General features: G+C 42.2%; 1 protein-coding gene across 1 annotated transcript in view; it reads left to right on the top strand.

Annotated features, from left to right (window-relative positions):
* Positions 1-25,017, top strand: part of DNAJB11 (DnaJ heat shock protein family (Hsp40) member B11) — an 87,131-nt gene that overhangs the window by 44,884 nt on the left and 17,230 nt on the right. Inside the window, exon 8 of the mRNA XM_075606818.1 lies at positions 1,828-1,939. Within this exon, the coding sequence (XP_075462933.1) occupies positions 1,828-1,939 (112 nt within the window). The remainder of the gene's footprint in view (positions 1-1,827; positions 1,940-25,017) is intronic.

Raw genomic sequence — 25,017 nt, 5'->3', positions numbered from 1 at the left:
TCTTGACCTTGAATTTGTTCCTCCTGAAATGTTTACAAAAACAAATAGTTTTTACTTTTCTACAAACATAAAATCTTTCTTACGCTGTGAAACTAACAATATATCCACACAAGCAGCTGAAGGAGCAGAGCCACTGAGGGTTTGACCACTTCATTTATTTTTCTCATTAACCTTTCACTGACTGTGTGGACTCTTGGTGCTCATTTGCAAGCTGCTTTCTTGCAAGCTGTGTTCAGCTTTAACTGTACCATTGGTGGATTCTTGCTGCCCTGCTATTAGCTGTTTAGCTGTATTTAGCTTACACTATATGTTTGCTAGCTATTTTCAGGGGTGTCTGATTTGACCAGGTATAGGGGAAGGGAGGCTTAGGGAAGTACCTCTCGGTCTTTTTGGACCACGGGGAATGGGCCAGATGAAGAGGTAGTCCCTCGAAACGTCGCCCCCCTAGCATACTTTCCGTTCTCCGTTTTTTTTGTGTATATTCCTTGTGTTTCATGGTTTTTTTCCCCTTTTCCTTCTTTCCCCTCCCCACCCCTCACTTTGTGACATGCCCATTTGTGATACTGGTTTCTGCAAACACATTTGATTTATTTCTGGTTCATTTTATTATTAAATGTTTATTCTGCATTACAACTGTTTTCATCGTTTAGCTATTAGACAGTGAGTGCTGGTACTTACGTAGATTTGTTAGTACTATACAGGGGAATAAGGGTCCCCTTTTGTTCCGTGCACCCTGCAATTGCATATATTTAACACCATCAGAGTGCTGTCTATCGTCCCCTTTTACCCTAACAATATAAAATAGTCTGGGGCAATAAAATTGACATAAACCTCATTTACAAATCCAAAATGGATTCTAACAGACATAATGGACTCCGAATCACAGCAATCTTCTTACACTTCACCGTTAAGTATTTATGGAACTGGAAGGTCCCAGAGCTGAAAACTTTGGCTGGTTCGCACCCTGTTAAACTAGAAGGAACTGCTCCTTTAACATTATGGCTGTAAACGTTCAATAGTTCAATAGTTTTTACTACTTCCAAAAGAGACATACAAAATGAAAGCGTTAAGGTTTTTCCAAGAAGTCAGAGCCCTGTTGTGAGACGCACAGGTTGGTATTACTGAGTAGTTTAAGAACAGAAGCACACCATATTTTGGGAATATAGCCTTTTGTATATGTGCACTACCCCAGCTTTGTCTTCCAGAACTTAACATAAACCCCCTCCATATTTAGACTACTTTGTATGTACTGTTATGTGTTCTAAGAAGAAGGTGGGGTCTTGCATATATATTGTTTAGCATTAGACTATATTTCCCTCAACCTCCTCCCACCCCCTTTTTTCCTATCCTTACAAAATTATGTTTTTGTGAAATCCTCTAGGGGATTAAAAAAACTATTGAATAATAATGGAATATAAATAAGTATCAAGTTATATGTTCTAAGTTAGAGAGAATAGACTTGGTTAGGCACCATAGTTTGTTAGCTTTAATTATTCCAAATGTCTTGTTAATGAGACAATTAAGATTTAGTTAATTGTGAGAAAATAACTGTCCTATTTCTCTGTTAACATGTTTCATTACCAAGCACTTTTCAAACATTGTGCTGTTCAATCTTTTAATGAAACCCCATCCTTCACCTATTTGCAAAACAAGAATTGTTTGCATTGCTGAGCTGATTATTTTCTTTCCATAAAACGGTGTCTGTTTTCCTTTCAATCACCATAATCCAGAAGCCTCTATGTACCACAAAATTATAACATCTAATAGTTTGTGCATTTTTTTATGTTTACTTTTTAATAACTTTTTGGTTTATATTTTTGTTAACAGGCACCCAATATTTGAAAGACGAGGAGATGATCTTTATACAAATGTGACCATCTCTCTTGTTGAAGCACTTACAGGCTTTGAAATGGATATTACCCATTTAGACAGTCATAAGGTAAAAAAATAATTGTTACGTTTGTACGTAAATTATGTAATGTGTCTTATTTATTTTTATTCCGTTCAAATCCTTAAACCAGATTCTAGAAATAGACATTTTGATTATTTTCCATATTTCTTTTCCATATTCACAGCCTTAAAAGTGAAAAAAGATGACTACCAAGGCAATGTGCAGATACAATGTTTGCCTTACTCCCTATGTATTTTATTTTAAAGGTTGAGCGTTTTCCTCTAAGAACCACACTTTAAATACGTTATGGTGGGTAAAAAAGTGGCAAAAACCTCCATCATACAAGTCTGCAATCCTGCTTTTCACCATTATCTCTTAGCATGCAATGCTTACACTGCAGCCAGGGATTCTGGGAATTGACGTGTAAATGAGCACACCGTGTCACATTTTGCCTTTTATCCATTTTAACATGGACAACACCTGTAAGCTTATGTCTGCCGTATTACACAGCTTTTCATCACAGCCTCTTTTAGAACAATCGCTAAAAGTAAGTGGAAGCACCTCTCATGTACATTATGTACATTATGTAGAATATAGTGCTTCCACTACAGCCAGGGATTGTGGGTAATTTCAAATGAGCACTCGCAGGGTGTCACTTTTTGCTTCTTATCCATTTTAACCTGCAACCCTGTAAGTGTTCATTTGCATTTCATTACCCAGAATCCCTGGCTGCAGTGGAAGCATGTATGCTGAGCGATTATTGAGAAAGGCAGGCAGGTTTGTGGACCTGTCTAAGACATGAATGTGCTCACAAGTGGTATTTTTAAATTTGCTGTACTCTATTTAGTTCTGTAACTGCGGCTTGTAATAGGTTAAATAAACTCTGTTTTTGTTTTTTGTCTAATCTTAAAAAAATTTGATTTTCCCAAATGCCATTAAACAAAGGCCACGTTGGAATACAAAAAAATATTGAGCTTTTTCCAATCCTGCACATGCTCCACTCCAGATAGTAGGCAATTGTAACTTTCTGGTCTCCTTTTTCAAAATAGAACGGTAATAAAAAAAACGTGTGTGTAACGTGCCAATTTGCAACCTGTAACTGCACTTGCATGCAGTTTTTGGTATTTTAGAGTCAAAGATACTGAAGGATCATTTAGATGGCGACGCTGATCTTAAACTGTGCTCTACCGTTTCACCTTAATGCTGAAAATTAAGTATATAACATCTTCTATCAGTAGCCGCAGGACAAGTTCTGGTGAAATGCGGACCAAGAGTTTAGCATTCAGGCACAGTGCTTGACAGGGGGGAATGGCCCATCAGGATTAACACAGCGGGTGTCCCTGCTTCTGTATGGGACTTCCGCTGTGTGAATCCTACCGGATCGCATCCGTGTGTCAGAGATGTTCACTTAGAGTAGACAGAATCAGTCACTCTCCCTGGGCACCTCTAACAGGCGATCACACTGCTTTCATTTTACTTTAATAACACTGTATTGATGCAGGCGGTCTCCGGAGCTGAACCGCATTAATTTTAGCCTCTATTTGCAGAGTTACAGGCCCCGGTATGGGGTGCCGGTATCTCTGCCATGTTTAAATGTCCAGCGCACGGCACACGTAACCGGGACATTTAATCAATGTAGACATACCCTGTAACTCGGGAAGTAGGGGGTCCCCAGGGATGAAATTAATGCGATTCGGCTCCGGAGATCCCCCTGCTTCAATTCTTTGTTAATAAAATAAAAGCAGCTTCAGTACGTTAACGGCTAGCCGCTAAGGCAATGAAGGGGTAAACCAGAGTACCTGGTTTATTTGGGGTAGGGGGTTTTGGTGGTTAGGCCTACCAGTAAGGTTGTGGGAGGGATTAACCACTTCATTACCATAGCGGTTACTACCGCTAAGGTAATTAAAGGGCTAACCCTTCCCACTACCCACCCGAGAGGCCTAACCACCCACCCCGGGGCAACTACCCCCTTCACCCTCCCCATCTACCCCCATTAAAAATACAATAACAAATACTAGCCAATACACCGATTGATTGCCAGTGTGGTTACCTATGCCCTCATTGGGAGCAAAGATAGCCCCAATGGCAATGAATGGGCACCCTACTTAAAGTACAGTAACGGGAAAAATCCCTATTATCCATATGTGGATAATGGCGCATTTGCCCATTAAAAATAAAACATTACCCAGCCAGCATATAGTAAATAAAAGTTGTACTTGCCCCTGCCAGGATGAAGGCCGTCCTCAAGATGAAGGCCGTTTTCAACGTCCTTGTCTTCAGTGGGTGCCTACAATAAAATACAAAAACAAACTACTGGGCTGTAACCCCTTAATCACTTTAGCGGTTATTAACTGCTATGTTAATAAAGGGGTTAACCTCCCGCTACCCACCCAGGAGGTCTAACCACCCTCGCTGGGCAACTACCCCTACCCTCTCTACCCATTGATTGTCACTGTGGTAAACCATGCCCACAATATGGGCATATGCTATGGCAATGAATGGTCAATCTAAAAAAAAAAAAAACATCCACAAATTAAAATACATTTCAATTCAATATAAACACATTTGCCAAAAAATGCATTGATTGTCAATGTGGTTATCTATACCCTCAAGGGGCATAGATAAGCACATTACCAGTCAATGGGCATCCTGAAAACCCCCCCACTATGAAATACAATCAATGTGTTTCTTACCTTTTGCCGGGATGAAGATTCATACTCATCCAATAGTGGCACAAACACGTGCACTACCACACAACGATCCTCATCAGCATTATGCGAAGAAGTTCATGATCCTCCTTGCAGAGAGGAGGCCCCGGTGAGTTGTTCTTTCATATCTTCATCCTTTTCTGCTTTTTTCTCGAACCGGTGTAGGAGATGTTGATCCGCTGGCTTCTTAGGGTCAAATGAGACATGACAGCAAGCCAGCCAATCAGGTAACATGTCACCCTCTCTTTTTTTGACGTTGCTGTCACAGGAGACCAGGGGTTTACACCTTTATACCGGCATCATATCACTGAGCAAAACCAAGAAGTTAAACAAATTGCGATTTATTCCTTAGAAACAGACGTACGCACAATGGATTACAATATACAGTTGTATATTTGGGGTTCTGGGCTACAAAACTAAACTTTCCTAGTTGAAATAGTCCATAAAACAAAGTCTTTAGGTTGATTGGGACTTAGTCCGAAAAGTGCTGAAACTCAAATCGGCATGAAGTTCCGGACACCACCGCTGTATCTCTTCCGGAGAGGCCGAAATCACTTAACCGGGAGACAGTACCAAACGTCCTGGTATGCTTTTCGGTGTGTACTTCCAGCCGCGACCGCTAAGTTCTCTTCTCAGAACTTGGCCCCAAAAAGTGGGACTTAGAAAATTTCTTGACTTGAAAATCTCTGAAGCCAGTCGCTGCTATTTTTCCAAGAGTATCTTTTGGTGAGTTCAAATTTGCTGCTGCTGTCTTGGCGCTTAGAATCTGAGGTCCAGATTGGCTGCTGGGTTTCTTATAGTATTTCAGATTCATTCATGAAATACTACAACCCATCCGAGGCTGGGAACTTAACAACCAGCCAATCAGAGGGCTGCCAGTCTTTCAAAGCTGGGCAAGCGGTTCTTTTGAATGTAACAAGGGCATCTGTGGCTTTCAAGTACAGACCTAGGGCAGACTTAGTGGCACCCCTCGAGAACTGTCTTTAAAAGTCCCAGCTTATAAGTATAATGCATCACAAACATCTCAGTTTAATAAAAATATACTTTTACACAATTACCTTGTCTAAGTCTTTTGGGCTATGAGAGGTAGAATGGGACTATATACTTTATTCCCACTACCCATATCCCCCACACATTGTAAACCTGACTTGGACTGTAAAAACTTTATAGCCACATTGGCTATTAACATTTTATGAAACATGAAAACTATTGCCCATTTTTCTTTTAAGTCCCATAGTGAAATGAAAAGATGCTTAGCTTCAATCTCAGAGCTGTAGCTTCTTCCCTTAAGGAAACCTCATTGTCACGGTAGCTGGTGATAGGTTATAATATACACAAAATATCTGGGTTGAATTGAACACGACTTAGATATATTAAATATAGTTTATTCCTTAAAGAAGGTGAACACACAAGATGGTACAAATAACAGACAAAATACAGCACTTACTTAGGGGTTGGACAATGAAGCAATCAGGTACAGGATTGGCAATTCATTCAGCAATACAGGATACAAATGAAGACAATGGGTATAGGGTTTACACTGGTTTATATGGGATTCCAGCCCTATACATTCACAGAGGGTGTCAGACATTGGACATCAATTACCTCCACCCAATGACCCTTTGCCACCTCACTTGAGAGGCAAAGTAATACCTGCCCACAGGGGTGGACATTATTCTAATCGGGCTCATTTCCCTAGCCCCCCTCCCACAAGACTGGCGTCGCCTAGTCTGCTTGGGACGGGAAAACCTTTATCCCAAGGTGTGAAACGCAACACTTATCACAAGTACCCACGTCCTGCTCTGCTTTGTTCTAGCATACACAAGCAGGGTGGGGGAGCCTTTGATCAAGGGGCTTATTGTAGACCACTTGTCTCCCACCTGAGCATTAACATACCATATGGTCTCTAGCCTTCCCGGGCTTTTACCCTGGACCCAAAACATAGTACATTTTCACAATCATATTTATATTAAAATAATCCGTCCTGTGGGTCTGAGCGGGCTGAAATCTGCCATGTCCTCATGCCGGAGGATCTTTGCCATAGTGGCCAAATATCAGTCCTCCACGACCCCCAGAGCCGGAGAAACCAAAACACAGTTTTAAAAGCGCTTTTGAACACGAGGCTTTTTTCTGCCACGCAAGTCAATGGCAGAAACCCAAACTTTGCAATTACCCTGACTTCGTTCTGTGGCCCCGAGAGGGTCGGTATTTGCCATGCAATCCTGCCGGAACTAGGACTACATGGTGGCCGAATCTCAGCCCTCTAGGTTGAACAGAAACGGAGTTATGGGTTCCAGGTTTCTGCTCACTCTGACTTAGCCGTTTTTGCTTGCGGCTTTTACCTCTGCCATTAGAGTCTATGGTGCGACCCTTATAACTCTCGCACTCGGTTGGGGTCAAGTGAGGGGGTTCCTAGAGTTTAGGGGAAAAAAAAACTTTATTCCTGGGTGCCCTAGAACCTAAGTTTCCCACGCCAATTGAATTTGAACTTGACCCCGGGGAGTGATCAAAGCTCTCTTCAAGACAATGTTTCCGCTCTTGCGGTCTGCGGTTTGGATGGCTGCCAACCCGTTCCTGGAGGTCGACTTCGAGGAATCCCCATTGAAATGAATGGCTCCATATACTTACAATGGGGAACCGCCGCTCATCCTCTCGGGCGCCACCTGCAGGTCTTCTACGATATCAGGCCCAAATCGTCGGAATCTCCATACGGTTACATGGTGCTGTAATGGCGACCTATGGAGAGACTGCAAAATGGAGCCTGCAAAGGTGGGAAAAGGGACAAAGGGCCATAAACACAAAATTAACATTAACCCTTTCCCTCCCACCTGGATCCCAGTGTATGTGGTTGCTGCATACACTGCAAAGGTACAAACTCCAATAATTGTACCAATGTACACATCTAGCAAATAAAACAGTTTGCCATGAGGCAGGGGAATAAAAATACATTAATTCCCTCTAAATGTGGGAGTAGGATAACCAAGGGACATACCTTTTGGTTATGAAGCAGGGGCACATATGTATTATACTTACATTTCTGGTTAACCCCTCACTTCCCAGACGGATGGGGGTGCCTAATGAGGTTGAAAAAGACATACAGTTAGGAAATAATTGGACACTGATACAAGTTTTGTTATTTCGGCTGTGTACCAAAATAACGTCAAGTTACAGTTAAATAATGAATATGGGCTTGAAGTGCAGTCTATCAGCTTTAATTTGAGGCTATTCACATCGAAGTTGGAGGAAGGGTTTAGGAATTACATCTCTTCAATATGTAGCCCCCTCTTTTTCAAGGGACCAAAAGTAATTGGACAATTGACTCAAAAGCTGTTTCATGGACAGGTGTGGGCTATTCCTTTATTATTTCATCATCAATTAAGCAGGTAAAAGGTCTGGAGATTATTCCAGGTGTGGCATTCGCATTTGGAAGCTGTTGCTGTGAACGCAAAACATGCGGTCGAAGGAGCTCTCAATGCAAGTGAAACAGGGCTGCAAATAAAAAAAACAAACAAATAAGAGCAGGAACTTTAGGAGTGACCAAATCAACAGTTTTGGTACATTCTGAGAATAAAAGAACGTACTGGTGAGCTCTGCAACACAAAAAAGCCTGGCCGAACAGTGGTGGATCCTTTCCATAGTAAAGAAAAACCCATTCACAACATCCAGCCAACGGAAGAACACTCTCCAGGAGGTAGGCATATCATTATCCAAGTCTATCATAAAGAGAAATTTTCACGAAAGCAAATACAGAGGGTTCACCACAAGGTGCAAACCATTCATAAGCCTCAAGAATAGAAAGCAAATACAGAAAAGTAATCCCTATAATGGGTGCACTCAACCTCTAAAGTAGAACTCTATTTTCTAAAAGAGATGAAACTTCATCTCCACTAATATGTAATTTTATTAAATTGGCACAAACAATGTTTTAAAACCTAATTCGACAGTTGGCGTATCAAAGTAATCCTGTATGTGAACATGGATAGATAGATAAGGGTTAGCCACTATTGATCTAGAGTATCTTAATCCTCATAAATATCAGCGAATTAAAGTGTACTCCTATAGCTCTGAAGAGTGGTGAGATAATAGGTGTAAGTGATTTTAAACTTAAGGTGAAGTATGTAATTAAAAATAAGTGAATAAAGGTGTGTATAATCGTGTACAACCGCGGAGTATAGGTATATAAAATGTGATCTGTGTCTGTTATAGCATATATTCAACCATATGTCCCTATTGATACTGAGCTTATGGTGATAACTTCTAGAGTTACTATTAATATACAATAAAAAGGCGATATTTATACTTCAGTATCTTGTTAAGTAACGATATTTGCATCAATTTAATGTATATAGCTTAGGTAAGTATCCATGTAGTTCCAAAGTTGTATTTGAAATGTTTCTGACAAAATGCTGCACATATACAATCTTAAATGTGCATGCAAAGCGTCAGAACTTATTACAATTCCCTAGTAAGCACTTTGTGTCTTTACTATAGACAAACTATATCCAATGATTTGATCTCAAAACAAACGTGTATATATTGTACTGATATGGCTTCAATGATACCTTGTTTCCCCCTATTGGTCACAATCTGTGATACGGTTACCATTTAATGCCTTTAGACGTGTGTGTGTGTGTGTGTGTGTGTGTGTGTATGTGTATATACATACAAACATACATACATACACATATATATATATACATATGCTCTGTATGGAGGGCTTGGGGGATCTGTGGCTTCACGGACAGGTAAAATTCAATATACCCTATCCGCCCTTAGTGTGTTTCTCACAGCCGCTCCCCTCAGTCCTTCTCTATACACCCCTTAGTATTGTAACCTAGGGTGCGTGTACAAACAAAATCCTAGCTGCTAGTGGATTCCTTGACGGTCCAAATCTTTGTTAGCTAGCTAGAAGATACTAAGTATCGCGTGGCAAACTGACTTGCAACCTACGTTGCAGTCACGCTACAAAACAGATGACAGTGATGTCATCATCACTCGACGTGCGTTTCATTCCCTTCAGGAACTTCATCGGGGGTGGGCGTGCCTCTCTAGGTGTTAAGTTCTTGATAAAGTTCTAAGGGAGTTTGTTGTGAATCTCCCTTCATACATTATGGATACAACTGAAATTCTTAAAAAACTAGATGGTATTCATGTCCAGCCAAACACATTTTTGGTATCACTAGATGTGGAATCGCTATACATGCATACCCCGGTTTAAGGACACTCACTTTAAGTACACTCGCGAGTAAGGACATATCGCCCAATAGGCAAACGTTAGCTCGCGCATGCGCCTGTCAGCACGTCCTGAACAGCAATACCGGCTCCCTACCTGTACAGAAGCTGTGCGCAAGCGGAGAGACTATAGAGTCTGTTACAAATGGGTTATTTACATCAGTTATGCACGTATGTGACGAATGCAGTACAGTACATGCATCGATAAGTGGGGAAAACAGGGAGTGCTTCACTTTAAGTACATTTTCGCTTTACATACATGCTTCAGTCCCATTGCGTACGTTAATGCGGGGTATGCCTGTACACCAGCATTAAACATCCAGTGGGTCTTGCATCCATCTACTATTTTTTTGCAAACAAGGGGACCTGTAGCATCTAACCACAATGATTTCATTATGGACTTATTTCGATATGTTCTTACTCACAACTATTTTCTGTTCCAAAATAAGTATTACCACCAACTACAAGGTACGGCCATGGGGACAACATGTGCCCCGACATACGCCAACATATATCTTGGGTGGTGGGAAGAGTTTCATGTTTTTTGCCAAGAGATGTCACTTCACAACCAACACATCGAATTATGGTCACGCTACATTGACGATGTGTTGGTGCTGTGGAGTGGCACCATATCACAATTCAAGACCTCTGTGAAACTGTTAAACAATAACACATTCAACCTGAGGCTAACTAGTGAGATAAATTCTCACAAAATAGTATTTCTAGACCTAGAGATCTTGAAGGATGAAGATGGACTTATACAAACCACGGTCCATACTAAAAAAACGGCAACAAACAACCTACTTATGGCAACCAGCCACCACCCCAAACCCCTTATACAGCGAATCCCTACGGGACAATTTCTAAGAGCAAGGCGAAATTGTTCTACCGATGTTAATTTTGAGGAACAAGCACAAACGAGTCGCACATTTAAACAGAGGGGATATAGTCGCAGTACTATAAATAAAGCATACAAAAGAGCCAAAACTACAACTCGAAGTAGTCTGCTGTATGACAAAAAAGATACAAATAGCGGTCCTAATCCTATACGTATTATAGGAACATACAACAAGCAATGGCGAGAAATAAAAACTGTAGTTAACACAAAATTGGCATATACTACTGAACGATGTGGACTTGAAGACATCTCTTCTTCCAACCCCCTCTATTACTGTACATATAGACGACCCCAAAATCTAAGTGACACTCTAATACATTGTCATTTTCAGGGATCACAGAAAGACACCTGGTTAAAGTCTAAAACTGTTGGCACTTACCGATGTGGCACCTGTAAAGCTTGCTCGTTGATCAACATCTCCAAAGACTTCTTGAATTGGAACAATTCTAAAAAGTTCCATATTCAGAAGTTTATAAACTGTAAAACAGCAGGGATTGTATAGTTAGCTACATGCACCTGTGGGGTTAAATATGTGGACAAAACATCTAGAGAATTCAGAAGGAGAATATTAGAACAAATAAGTACCATTAAGAATCACAATAACCCAATAGCTAGACATGTCAACACTATACATGGAGGTAACTCATCCTGTTTATCCTTTCAGGGAATTAACCATATTACACTGTGAATCAGGAAAGGAGACCTAGATAATGCTCTCTTAAAATCTGAAGCAAGATGGATTTATACCTTGGGCACCATGGCTCCCCAAGGTCTCAACGAAGGGTATACATATACAGCATTCCTGTAATTAAGAAACAGTAATTAACATCATTATATGTAACCCCTCAATATATTTAAACATCAATGAGGTAGATATAGCCATAATGAAAGATGTCTCCTCACATATCCATCTCATCCGTGTAGTAGTAGTAGTAGCAAGACTCTAACTACTGTGCTGCAATAAATATTGGTCTCACCATAACTATCTCTCAACAAGACAGGTGCAAGTAACCTAATCTCAATTATATTACTATATAATTTGGATAGGAATTTAAGTAATGGTTAGATCTATATATCTGTCTCTGGTAACATGTATAACCAGTTTTATCCTTAATATGTTAGAATGCTTATTCAAATGTTATCGTTTTGCCCACTAGGTGTCGGCATCACAGACCGGAGGATACAATCTTACCATAGCAACCTCCCCGGCTAGGTTTCTCTTTAGCGTCTTGACCAATTAAGGTTACTATGGAGACCATGGGATATAAAAACTGAACACCTAGAGAGGCACGCCCACCCCCGATGAAGTTCCTGAAGGGAATGAAACGTGCGTCAGGTGATATCATTGTCATCTGTTTTGTAGCGTGACTGCTCTGTATCATTAAGCATTGAGAGCAAAACATCTTTTAACCCACTATAACTTTCATGCAGCTTTCATACAGACGGACAAAATGGATGACACAAACACAGCACATTACAACATAAATGACAGACAAGGACTAGAACAATAACAAGATGGCTGACAAAAATAGTCAGACAAAATGGCTGCGTAGACCCTAATGCTGTTTACGTCAGACCCTCTAATGTCTCAACTTTGTCAGGAGATAATGGTTTCAGGTTTATACACTTTTATAGAAAATCTGTCAAGCGCTTCAGTGTGAGGCAGGTCAGTAGATAAGGACACTGGGGTAAGCGTGGGAGAGCTAAGCAGGGTCACTAGTTCAACCGGTGCAGGGGGAAAGGATAACCTCACCTGCTCCTTGGGTTGTGGAACCGCTCTCCTCGCTTCCTCCTGCGTGCCGCCGCCGAGATGCAGGTCAGAGAATGGGTAGAAGTGCGGCGCAACTGCGCATGTCCAAGGAAAGGCTCCCGGATGGCTAGTTCCAAAAAAACTTTATTGATACACACAAGGGCTACACCAGCATCTCCCCCTCAACGCGTTTCACCCTTACACAGAGGGCTTCATCTTGGAGTGGGGAGAAGTGGTGACAGCCTCTTAAATACCTAAAAGCCCGCGAAAGCGGCATTAAAAATGAGATGCTCTCCGTGCATAAAATATGTTTACAGTGAGTTGCACAGACATTAAAGACTTTAAATAGCATGGATATTAGCTAATAGGCATAAAGCACTGAAGGGGTTAAAGTTTTAATGCCGCTTTCGCGGGCTTTTAGGTATTTAAGAGGCTGTCACCACTTCTCCCCACTCCAAGACGAAGCCCTCTGTGTAAGGGTGAAACGCGTTGAGGGGGAGATGCTGGTGTAGCCCTGGTGTGTATCAATAAAGTTTTTTTGGAACTAGCCATCCGGGAGCCTTTCCTTGGACATGCGCAGTTGCGCCGCACTTATACACTTTTATACTTTGCGTTTTAAAACCTTGCGGCTTTCTTCCTCATGGTGGCCAATGGCGGTGACCGTAACTTTACACATGAAATACTCTACGTTCGGTTAGTCTGAGAGGTCTGGAAATTGCCATGCAATCATGCCGGAAGCATGACTACCCTTCGGCTAAATTCCAGCTCTCCAGCTATCACCGAACCGGAGATAAGCACATCAGGTTTTGACAATTTTACACTTAGCCGTTTTAACCTAGCAGCTTTTCGCCGCCATTGTGGACAATGGCGTCGACCCTCGTGGCGGGCGCAACCCTTTCTCGTGGCCATTGCCTGTCGGACCCTGTTGGGGTCGAGTGTGGGGGTCCCCACGAGTTAGGGGCAAAAATAATTTTATTGCTAGCTGCCACAGAACCGGAGTTACCAACTTTAATTGATGGTGAATTTGGCCGTAACCGAGTTCCCACGGTAATTCATTGATCAAAAGCTCTATCTTTGACATTGTAGCTATTTTCGGATACTGCAGTTTGGCAGGCATCCAACTCAGTTCCTGGAGAGCGGACTCGAGGTATTCCCATTTGAAATTCATTACGCCATTCATTTCAATGGGGAAGCTCCGCTCATCCTCTCGGGCGCCATCTGCTGGTCTTCCTAGGTACAGGGCCAAAAACCTTGAAATCTCCATAGACTTCTATGGCGCTCCAATAGCGACCTATGGGACACGGCTGCAAATGGGGGCTAAAAAGGGGGAAGGGGAACAAAGGGCTATAAACATACCAACACAGTTAACCCTTTCCCTCACGACCTTATCCCAGTGTATGTGCTTGGTGTACATGCTGTAAGGATAAAACCACATGTAATCAGCGGAATACATTCAACCGAAAAGGGGAAACATATTGTACTGAGGCAGGGGAATCCAAACACATTTAACCATTTTTATAGTTAACCCCTCACCTTCCACACGACGGTAGGGGTGGCCAGCTGGGGGGTAACCCCTTTATTACTGGGCCAGCCACCCCCTCTCGTGACATCCAATTATTTCCAGAACTAACTGTACGTCCATAAAGTTCAACCTATGCTAAGGTTAGACAACAGATACTTTATCCTATATCTACTGTAGTGCCGACGATTATTCTAAAACAAACCTGGGGCAATGTCCAAAAAGACCCAGGTACATGCTGCAACATTTCACACATTTCTGCAGGCAGACTAATGGCCCATCAGATTAACAGCGGGGGTCCCTGGCAGTCCCATTCAAACTGAATGGGACTGCCAGGAACCCCTGCTGTGTTAATCCAATGGGCCATTAGCCTCTGCTGAAATGTTACTGAAATGTACACAGCATGTACCTGGCTAGTTTAAGGCAAGTTTTAGAATACTAGTTTACTCGTCTGTATACTTACTTATTGATCCAGAGGAAGGCAAACAGCCCCATTGTCATATCATCCAATGATATCTCATAAGGGGAAAAATAAATTCCTTCCTGACTCCAAGAATTGGCAATCGGATTAATCCCTGGATCAACATCCTTCCCATATATACTTATTTGGTATATCCCTGTATACCTTTCCTATCTAAAAATATGTCCAACCTTTTTTTGAACAAATCTATTGTATCTGCCATCACTGTCTCCATGGGTAATGAATTCCACATTTTAACTGCCCTTACTGTAAAGAACCCTTTCCTTTGTTGCTGGTGAAATTTCCTTTCCTCCAACCTTAAGGGATGGCCCTGAGTCCTTTGTACTGCCCTTGGGATGAATAGTTCTTTTGAAAGCTCCTTGTATTTCCCCAAAATATATTTGTATATAGTAATCATATCCCCTCTTAGACGCCTCTTTTCTAATGTAAATAAATCTAATTCAGCTAGCCTCTCCTCATAAATTAGATTTTCCATCCCCTTTATTAATTTGGTGGCTCTTCTCTGTACTCTCTCTAGGTCCATAATGTCTTTTCTTCGTATTGGTGCCCAAAATTGTACTCCATATTCAAGGTGTGGTCTTACTAATACTTTGTAAAGGGGCATAATTATGTTTACTTCCCTCCCATCCATTGCCCGTTTGATGCAAGATAAGATCTTGTTTGCCTTTGCAGCTACTGCATGACTTTGGGCACTATTTCTAAGCCTGCTGTCTACAAGCACTCCTAAATCCTTCTCCATCAAGGATTCCACCAATTTATCCCCATTTAATGTGTAATTCGCCTTTTTATTCTTGCATCCCAAATGCATAACCTTACATTTATATGTATTAAGCCTCATCTGCCATTTACCTGCCCACGTTTCCAGTCTCTCCAAGTCCTTCTGAAGAGAAATTACATCCTGCTCTGATTCTATTACCTTACACAATTTAGTATCATCAGCAAAGATGGAGACTTTGCTCTCGATGCCCACCTCAAGATCATTAATAAACAAGTTAAAAAGCAGGGGTCCCAGTACCGAACCCTGAGGTAATCCACTCACGACTTTAGCCCAACCTGAAAAAGTTCCATTTATGACAACCCTCTGTTGTCTGTCCTTTAACCAGTTTTCAATGCATATATTATTACTGAGTCCAACTTTCCTGATCACCCTGGCAGTGGGCACCATTGGGTTAATCCCTTCTCACTCTAGGTAGGACAGGAAGTAGACTTTTGCAGGTAGACCATATAAGGCCCCTCCCTCTACCTGCACACCAGTCTTTTTCCTGTCCTCACAGCTAGGTGTAGGATGTTATTTTTTAAACAGGGCTCACCTACTGCACTTTGTGCAGTTAACCAGGGTCTCACCCTCTCTGCCCTGAAGCTCCGCGGTGCGCCCTGCGGGGGGCAAGTCAGAGACCCCTTAGAGTCGGGGGTACCCCTGTTGGGTGGGGGGAAAGAGCTGCAGCGCAAAAGCTTAGTGCAATGCCCAGGATCGAGGCGCACAACAGTGGCAGCAGGGACCCATGGAGGCCCAGACTCACCGCATAAGCGCCTGAACGCTGCGGTAAGGTACCCGGCAGCCCGCCACACGCGGAAGGGGGAGCAGCAATAGCTGCGAGCGGAGGAGCTCTGCAGACCGCAACAGCGTAACAACGCGGCGGTACTACCCCAGGAATCCGCGGTGAACCTAGGAGGTTCAGAGGACCGCAAGTGTATCAAGGATACTGCGGAGAAGGGTACAGGGCACGTAGCCGCTCGGGAGCGCGCGCGTGCAGGCCGGCAAGTGCGTGCAGGGACACGCGAGCCGTGCGGGTGCATGAGCACGAGCACTTGATGACGTCACGGATGCGACGGCCACACGATGTATGTGTGAGTGAAGCTGCAGCATGGAACGCTCAGCAGGGAGAAGCCAAGTGCTGGATATGGATGCAAAAATGGAAACACCCAAAACATCAGTTCCCAAGACTAGGTGAGTCCTTAGTTTAGTTCTACAATGGGAAAAGAGAGATGGTATATATATATACACATTAGGGTGTATATTTAGCATTTATTTTGTTTTTATAAATTAGTTCAGTGGTTACCCTCCCAGCAGCAGGATCTTCAAAAGGGGGAATCCCTGCAACATAAATGAAGGTTGCTAAGAAACTAAATGGTGTTCAGCTTGTGAGAAACCAGCCCTAATAGGGAAGTAATTATGTGAAGAGTGTCTTAAGACACCTGCAGGTGATACCAGTGAACAAATGAGCATTTTCTTTATTGATGAAGGAGGCTGTTAAACAGAGAGTTGATGCGGCAGTGCAGCAAGCTGTTAACCCTGCGCAGGAAAGATCTATATCCCAGACCAGTCTGGATAAGGGGAAAGGTTTTTCATCATATGGGTCTGAAAGTGATTGTTTTCATGTCAGAGAATGAAATGGATTCATCAGATCAAGATATTCAGGAATAATCTGAAATTGATGTAGAAAGGGTGGATCCACTCATCAAAGCCATGATACAGGTTTTGGAACTGAAAGACATTTAAGAGTTAACACAATGGTGATCTTGTGGCTCACAGAGTTGGGGTGTGCAGTGTTTGAGCTGATACTTGGAAGAAGTTGTGGGATCGAATCCAAACAGGAGGAGGTTGAAAACAGGCACCTCTGAAATTTAAAAAAAAAAAACCGTGTCCTGGCTGCTTCAAGAGTTTCTGTACTGGCCTGCTTTGACAGGCTAGGCGTGCTACTACTGTTGCTACTACTGCTGCTACTACTGCTACTAGTACTACTAGTACTACTACTGCTATTACTGCTGCTGCTTTAAAAGGTAGAGTCTTTACTATCCATCAAGTAATTAAGCACCTCATTCAGGTGGAGTTGGCGCAACCAGACGCCGGAGTATTACGCCTAAAAGGTTTGGGAAGATGTATCCATTCCCACAAGAAGAGGTGAGAAATGGGCAGGTTAGCCCAAAGGTGGATATTGCTATTTCTAGAATAGTAAAAAAAGACCTCAATCCCCTTAGAGGGATGGATTATGCATAAAAAAAAAAAAAAAAAGCATATGTTACGGCAGGAACAGCCTACAAACCAGTCATAGCAATTACATCAACTGCTAGAGCTATGCGAGTGTGGATGGCCAACATTGAAGAGGCAATAGACAAAGGTGTAAAAGAGGTACTATTCTTAAGGCGTTGTCAGTGGTGAAATGGGCAACTGATAACATAGCAGAAGCCTCATTGGATGCAGTAAAAATAGCAGCCAAGTCTATGGCACTAGCGGTATCAGCAAGAAGAGCTTTATGGCTCAGACAGTGGATGGCTGACACAGCATCAAAGAACACCTTATGTACATTACCATTTGAAGGTGAATTCCTATTCGGCAGCAAACTAGATGCAATAATAACAAAGGCATCAGGACAGAGCCAGGAGATTCAGTCTCCAACAGATGAATAAAATCAAGATAAGAGGTGTTCAGCTTCTGAGAATCCAGCTGTTATAGGAATACGGCTTTAAGGAAATTACTACAGGCAGAAGTAATAGAAAAGGTAAGAGGAAGCGGAATTTTTTCCAGAATAATTTTGGTAAAGATGCCTACAGGGGATTACAGAGCAATCCTAGACCTAAGAAAGGTAAATTCATTCTTGAAGATAAGAAAGTTCAAGATGGTGTCTGTAAATCTGATTATACAAGAGGTACAACCAGGAGACTGGATGGTGGCGATAGACTTAAAAGACGCTTATTTACATGTACCAATAGCAAAAGGGCATCAAAGATTCCTAAGGTTTGCAGTAAATCAAGAGCATTATCAATACACAGCACTACCATTTGGTCTGGCAACTTCCCCAAGGTCGTTTATAAAGGTTCTAGCCCCTCTAGTGGCAGAGATGAGAAAAAGGGGGGTAGAGATATACCCTTACCTGGACGACATCCTGGTAAAATCAATGGATGGGGGGAAACTCCAACAAGACCAGAAAATGGTAATAACCTTCCTAGAACATCACGGTTGGTTAATAAACAGAGACAAGAGCATTGGGTACCCACTCAGCTCTTAAGATTTCTGGGAGTAGAATTCGATACAGAAAAGGAGAAGTGAGATTGCCAGAGGCAAAGAGGCAAGACATAGCCATACGAACAAGGAGGCTCAGAAAAGCTACCAGGACTTCTGCAGAAGAATGCATGAGACTCCTGGGGAAATTCGCTTCAACATTAAGCGTCACAAAGTGGGCAGCGTTGCATATGAGACCTCTGCAAAACAATTTTCTGCAACAATAGAACGGGAATCACAAAGACACAAGACAGAGAATCTTGTTACACCCACAAACAAAACAAGAGTTAAAATGGTGGGAAGATACCCGAAACCTGGTCAAAGGGAAAACGCTACAACCTGTGCACTGGTTAAAAATTACAACAGATGCGAGCAAGACAGGTTGGGGGGCTCAGATGGGAGAAGAAGTGGTGCAAGGAACCTGGGGAAATCAGGTAAACCACTTACCATCAAATCTGCTGGAATTAAAAGCAGTACAAAAGGCCCTAGAAGTTTTCCAGGACAAAATGGCTAGAATCAGACAGAAGGTCTGTGGTCAAATATATAGCCAAACAAGGAGGAACCAGGAGCAGAAAGCTGATGTAGCTCACAGCAGAAATACTCGGTTGGGCAGAGTGCCACTTGTCGGATATCACAGCCATACATATCCCAGGACTAGAAAATGTCACAGCAGACTTTCTAAGTCGCAATATCATTCACCCAGGAGAATGGGCGTTAAATCCAGGAGTATTCCAAGACCTGGTAGAGCGATGGGGTCAACCAGACATCGATCTGATGGCGACACACCAGAATCGCAAAGTAAGGAACTATTGTTCCAGACAATTTCACCCAAGCGCACAAGCTACAGATGCTCTCAGTCTCAAATTGGACTTCAAATTGGGATACCTGTTCCCTCCAATTCCTCTGATTCCAAAAACAATCAGGAAAATCAGAGAAGAGAGAGCAGAGGTGATATTCATAGCACCATACTGGCCAAGAAGGCTTTGGTTTACACACCTGGTAAATATGGCAGTGGATACACCATGGCACATACCAGATCAAAAAGGCCTGATGCAACAGGGGCCAATAAGCCATCCAAATACCAAACAATGGGCTTTGACGGCATGGCGATTGAGCGGGAGACATTGAGACTGAAGGGTTGTTCAGAGAAACAATTCAAACCCTCTTACAAGCAAGGAAAAGTTCCACATCAAGAGTATACCATAGAATCTGGCTCTGCTTTTGTGATTGGTGTGAAAAAGAGAGAGAAAATTTCCTTTCACCAAAAATTGTATCTATAGTGGAGTTCCTGCATAAAGAATTGGAGAAAGGTCTCAGTCTCAGCTCATTAAAAGTACAAGTGTCGGCACTATCAGCTTTGTTGGAAAGAAATCTGGCAGTAGAAAGACTGATAATCAGGTTCTTTCAAGCAGTTAAAAGGTTAAAACCTCAAATTAAGAACAGAGTACCTACATGGGACTTGTCGTTAGTCTTGGATGTATTAATAGCAGCTCCGTTTGAACCAATACAGGACATTGACCTAAAATGGTTGTCTTGGAAAATGGCGTTTCTGATAGCAATCACCTCGGCAAGGAGAGTGGGAGAACTACAGGCGCTATCTGCTAAGGAGCCATTCCTAATCATACATCAAGACAAGGCAGTTCTTAGACCGATACATCAATTCCTGCCAAAGGTGGTATCACAGTTCCACATGAATCAGGAGATTGTGATCCCGTCATTTTGTCCAGAACCAAAAAATAAGAAAGAGGAAAGGTTACACAAATTGGACGTGGTAAGATGTCTTAAGGTGTACCTAGAAAGGATGAGAGATATCCGAAAGTCTGACAAATTATTTGTCATCCCAGAGGGACCAAAGAAGGGACAAGCGGCATCAAAGACTACAATTGCACAGTGGATTGTGTCTTGTATCAAAAGAGCTTATGAAAGCAAAGGACAAGATAAACCTTTGAACGTGAAGGCCCATTCTACAAGGGCCATGGCTACTTCATGGGCATTCAAAGCCCAGGCCACACCAGGGCAGATATGTAAGGCAGCTGTCTGGTCCTCATTCAATACATTTCTGAAATACTACAGACTAGACGTACAATCATCAGCTGATGCAAGCTTTGGACGTAGAGTCTTAGAAACTGTAGTGAAATAAAGTGTAAAGGGTATTAAATAAAGGTTGAACTGATAAGGCATTAAACTGGTGTTGTCTATTCTGATGTTCCCTCCCTAAAATTTGCACTGCTTGGGTATGTCCCAATGGTGCCCACTGCCAGGGTGATCAGGAAAGGAGAAAATTTAAACAACTTACCGTAATTTTCTTTTCCTGGAACCATGGCAGTGGGCACATAGGCATTAGACATACATAGGGAGGGTAACTATGTGCCCACTGCCATGGTTCCAGGAAAAGAAAATTACGGTAAGTTGTTTAAATTTTCTCCTTTCTTTATTTTGTACACCAACCTCTTGTGTGAAACCGTATCAAAAGCCTTTGCAAAATCTAAGTAGACCACATCAACTGCATTACCATGGTCTAAATTCCTACTTACCTCCGCAAAGAAACAAATAAGGTTTGTTTGGCAAGATCTATACTTCATAAATCCATGCTGACTATTACTGATAATTTTGTTTTCCATTAGGTATTTCTGAATATTATCCCGTATTAAACCTTCAAGTAGTTTCCCTACTATTGAAGTCAGGCTTACAGGTCTGTAATTTCCCGGTTGTGATCTAGCTCCCTTTTTAAATATAGGCACCACATCTGCTTTACGCCAATCTTGTGGTACTGAGCCTGTGAAAATGGAGTCCTTGAATATTAAATATAATGGTTTGGCTATTACTGAGCTTAATTCCTTGAGAACTCTTGCCATTGAGGCCAGGTGCCTTATTTACTTAAATTTTTTCAAGTCGCTTATGAACTTCTTCCTCAGTTAACCAATTGTTCATTAATATGGAGGTTGTGGCTTCCTACTGCGGCACTACTACTGAACTTGATTTCTGCCTGATAAACACAGAGGCAAAGAATTTGTTTAATTCCTCTGCTTTTTCCTTATCTCCAATAATCTGTCTACCCATCTCACACTGAAAGGGTCCTATATTTTCTTTTCTCATTTTTCTGTTATTAAGGTACTTAAATAACTTTTTAGGGTTGACCTTACTTTCTATTGCAATCCTTTTTTCATTATCCATTTTTGCTCATTTGATTGCCCTTTAAAAAAATTTTTACATTCCTTATAATGCTGATACGATGTCTCTGTCCCTTCTGACTTTAAAAAACTAAATGCCTTCCTCTTCTTGTCCATTTCCTCCCCTACCTGTTTATTTAGCCACATTGGTTTTGACTTATTTCTTTTATACTTATTACCCAAGGGTATACACTGATAAGTGTGCTTTTCTAACAATGTTTTAAAGACTGACCATTTATCTTCTACATTTTTCCCTGCAAAAACATCATTCCAATGTATTACTTGTAGATTAGACCTCAGTTTATTAACATCTGCCTTTCTAAAGTTTATGGTCTTTGTTGAAGCCAAGTAATCTGTTTTTTGATAACATGGTCTCATTTGAAATAAATTATGATCACTGTTGCCCAAATTTATTTATTTATTTCTAAAATATTTTACCAGGAAGTAATACATTGAGAGTTACCTCCCGTTTTCAAGTATGTCCTGGGCACAGAGTTAAGACAAATAATACATGGTTACAAATACAGTTACATAATGAGCAGGGTATACATTATATACAAGACATTGCATGCACAGTTAAAGAAAATATATATTATGGGTGTATGAAACAGTTAGACCAGATTAAAATGTGAGACAGCCTTAGATTTGAAAGAACTTAAACTGGTGGTGGATGTGAGAGTCTCTGGTAGGTTGTTCCAGTTTTGGGGTGCACGGTAAGAGAACGAGGAACGGCCGGATACTTTGTTGAGCCTTGGGACCATGAACAGTCTTTTTGAGTAAGATCTCAGATGATAGGTGCTGCATGTGGTAGTGGTGAGGAGCTTGTTCAGATAGCTGGGTAGCTTGCCCATAAAGAATTTAAAGGCAAGACAGGAAAGGTGAACTTTGCGCCTATACTCTAGTGATGACCAATCTAGTTCTTTGAGCATTTCGCAGTGATGTGTGTTGTAGTTGCATTGGAGAACAAAACGACAAATTGAATTGTAGAGGGTGTCAAGTTTGCTAAGGTGGGTTTGAGGTGCCGAGCCATATACTATGTCTCCATAGTCAATAATTGGCATTAGCATCTGCTGTGCGATACACTTTCTGACCAGGAGACTTAGGAAGGATTTGTTCCTGTAAAGTACCCCTAGTTTGGCATAGGTCTTGGTTGTCAGGGTATCAATGTGCATTCCGAATGTTAAGTGGGAGTCAAACCATAAGCCTAGGTATTTAAAACTAGTGACGGGGGTTAGGGCGGTGTTAGCGTTGGTTCTAATCAGGAGCTCAGTCGCTGGAAGCTTTAAAAATTTAGTCTTGGTCCCAAATACCATTGTTACAGTCTTGTCAGTGTTTAAAAACAGTTTGTTTTGGGAAATCCAGTTTTCGAGTCTCAAAAAGTCAGACTGAAGTATGTGTTGAAGGTCAGAGAGGCTATGGCTGTGTGCATATAGGATTGTGTCATCTGCATACATGTGTATTGAGGCTTCCTTACAAGCTGTGGGAAGATCATTAATGAACACTGAGCAGAGTAGGGGCCCCATAACAGAGTCTTGCGGGACACCACCGGTGATATCCAGGGGGTTGGAGTTAGAGCCTGAGATGGACACATGTTGGGATCTTCCTGATAGGTAGGACTGAAACCAGTTTAAAGCATGCTGCCCTATTCCAGATCTCTGGAGTTTTTTAAGCAGGATAGCATGATCAACTGTATCAAAAGCCTTTGCAAAATCTAGGAATACTGCACCAGTGAGTTGTCCCCGTTCCATTCCACACTAGATTTCATTGCAAACATTTAGCAGGGTAGTTACGGTGGAGTGTTTGGGACGAAAGCCAGATTGGAATTGGCTAGGGAAATTTGTCTTGGTATAGAAATCGCTTAGTTGGGAGTGGACACATTTTCCTGTGACTTTGGATAGAATTGGGAGAAGTGAGATTGGCCTGTAGTTTTAGACAGTGTTTTTGTCCCCACTTTTGAAGATTGGGACAACTCTGGCAGTGTTCCAGGTCTTAGGGATATGGCCTGCAGACAGGATAGAGTTGACTATAGAAGCAATTGGTTTGGCAATGGCTGGGGCACCAAGTCTTAGGAACCTAGATTGTAGTAAGTCAGGTCCGCATTGGCTGCTTAGTTTTAGTTTGAGCAGCACTTGTGTAATCTCCTCTTCAGATACTGGGCCAAATTGAAAATTGTGGGCAGTGTTGTTTGGGGGTGGGGCTATGTGGGCACTCCCAGGATGAGATTCAGGTTTGTGGTTTGGGCTGCGTTTCGCTAATAAGTTAGTAGCACACCCCACAAAGTAATCATTGAATGCATTTGCAATGTCAGTGGGGTTTGTCAGAGTAATATCCCCCTTAGTGATATTACTTGGTTGTTGATGGTTAGGAGGCTGGAATATATTGTTGATAACCTTCCAGAAGTTAGCTGGGTTTGATGTATTTTGGTGGAGATTGTCAGAGTAATATTGTGCTTTTGCGTGCCTTGTTTGCCTTGTGCACATGTTCCGCAGGCATCTGTAGTGATTGAGATCCTTGGTAGTGCCAGTTACTTTGTAGCTTTTCCACAAGGTATCCCTGAGCTGGTAGAGTGCAATAAGGTCAGTTGTAACCCATGGAAGGTGGGCCCCCTGTAACATTATTTTGCGTAGTGGAGCATGGGTATCGCAGAGTTTTAAGAACTCGGATTTGAAATAGTCGAGCGCAGAATGAATCAGGGTCGGGAATTAAATCGATTCTGTGCCATGGGCAGTTGGTAAAGGTCATCCAGGATCAGAAACTTACCCGTGATGGCTAGCTGAATTCCAAAATGTGTTTTGTTCAAATAAAATCTTTTTAAATGTCATCTGGCAGTGCTGCATTATTCTTACATTAATCAAGAGCAGTGGTGTGCAAACTGGGGGGCGTGAGATTTTCCACGGGAGGCGTGCCGGTTACAGAGGGCCCGCGCTCTCCCCCCAGGCATTTAAATTAAATGCAGAGGAACCGCACGAGGCCTCTGTAACTTCTAGCTTGATTCAGACGGCTTGGTGGTGTCTTCGTGCGACACGTTGCCATGGTAATCCGGCGTCACGTGACCCGCTGCGTCATTTGACGCCGGAGCTGACTGGGGACAGGGGGTGCTTGAGCAGGGAGGAGAGCAGGCAGGCGGGTGCAGGGGGAAAACTTTGCGCACCCCTGATCTAGAGCCTCAAAGCAGATACTAGCCAGCAATATTGTCTATGTATTTCAGTCGTGTTTGATTGGCTAAGTATGGTGTATAGTGTATGATGGCTAAGTATCATGGGAACCACATTCGGCTTGCAATCCTAGCCGCGACCGCTACGTTCAGTTTGTAGAACTTGGCTGCAAAAAGCTGGACTTAAAAAATATTTCACCTCGGATTTCTGAAT

The sequence above is a fragment of the Ascaphus truei genome, chromosome 7 (genome assembly GCF_040206685.1).
Source record: "Ascaphus truei isolate aAscTru1 chromosome 7, aAscTru1.hap1, whole genome shotgun sequence".
NCBI classification, from domain to species: Eukaryota; Metazoa; Chordata; class Amphibia; order Anura; family Ascaphidae; genus Ascaphus; species Ascaphus truei.
This window is presented reverse-complemented; position numbering and strand designations above follow the sequence as displayed.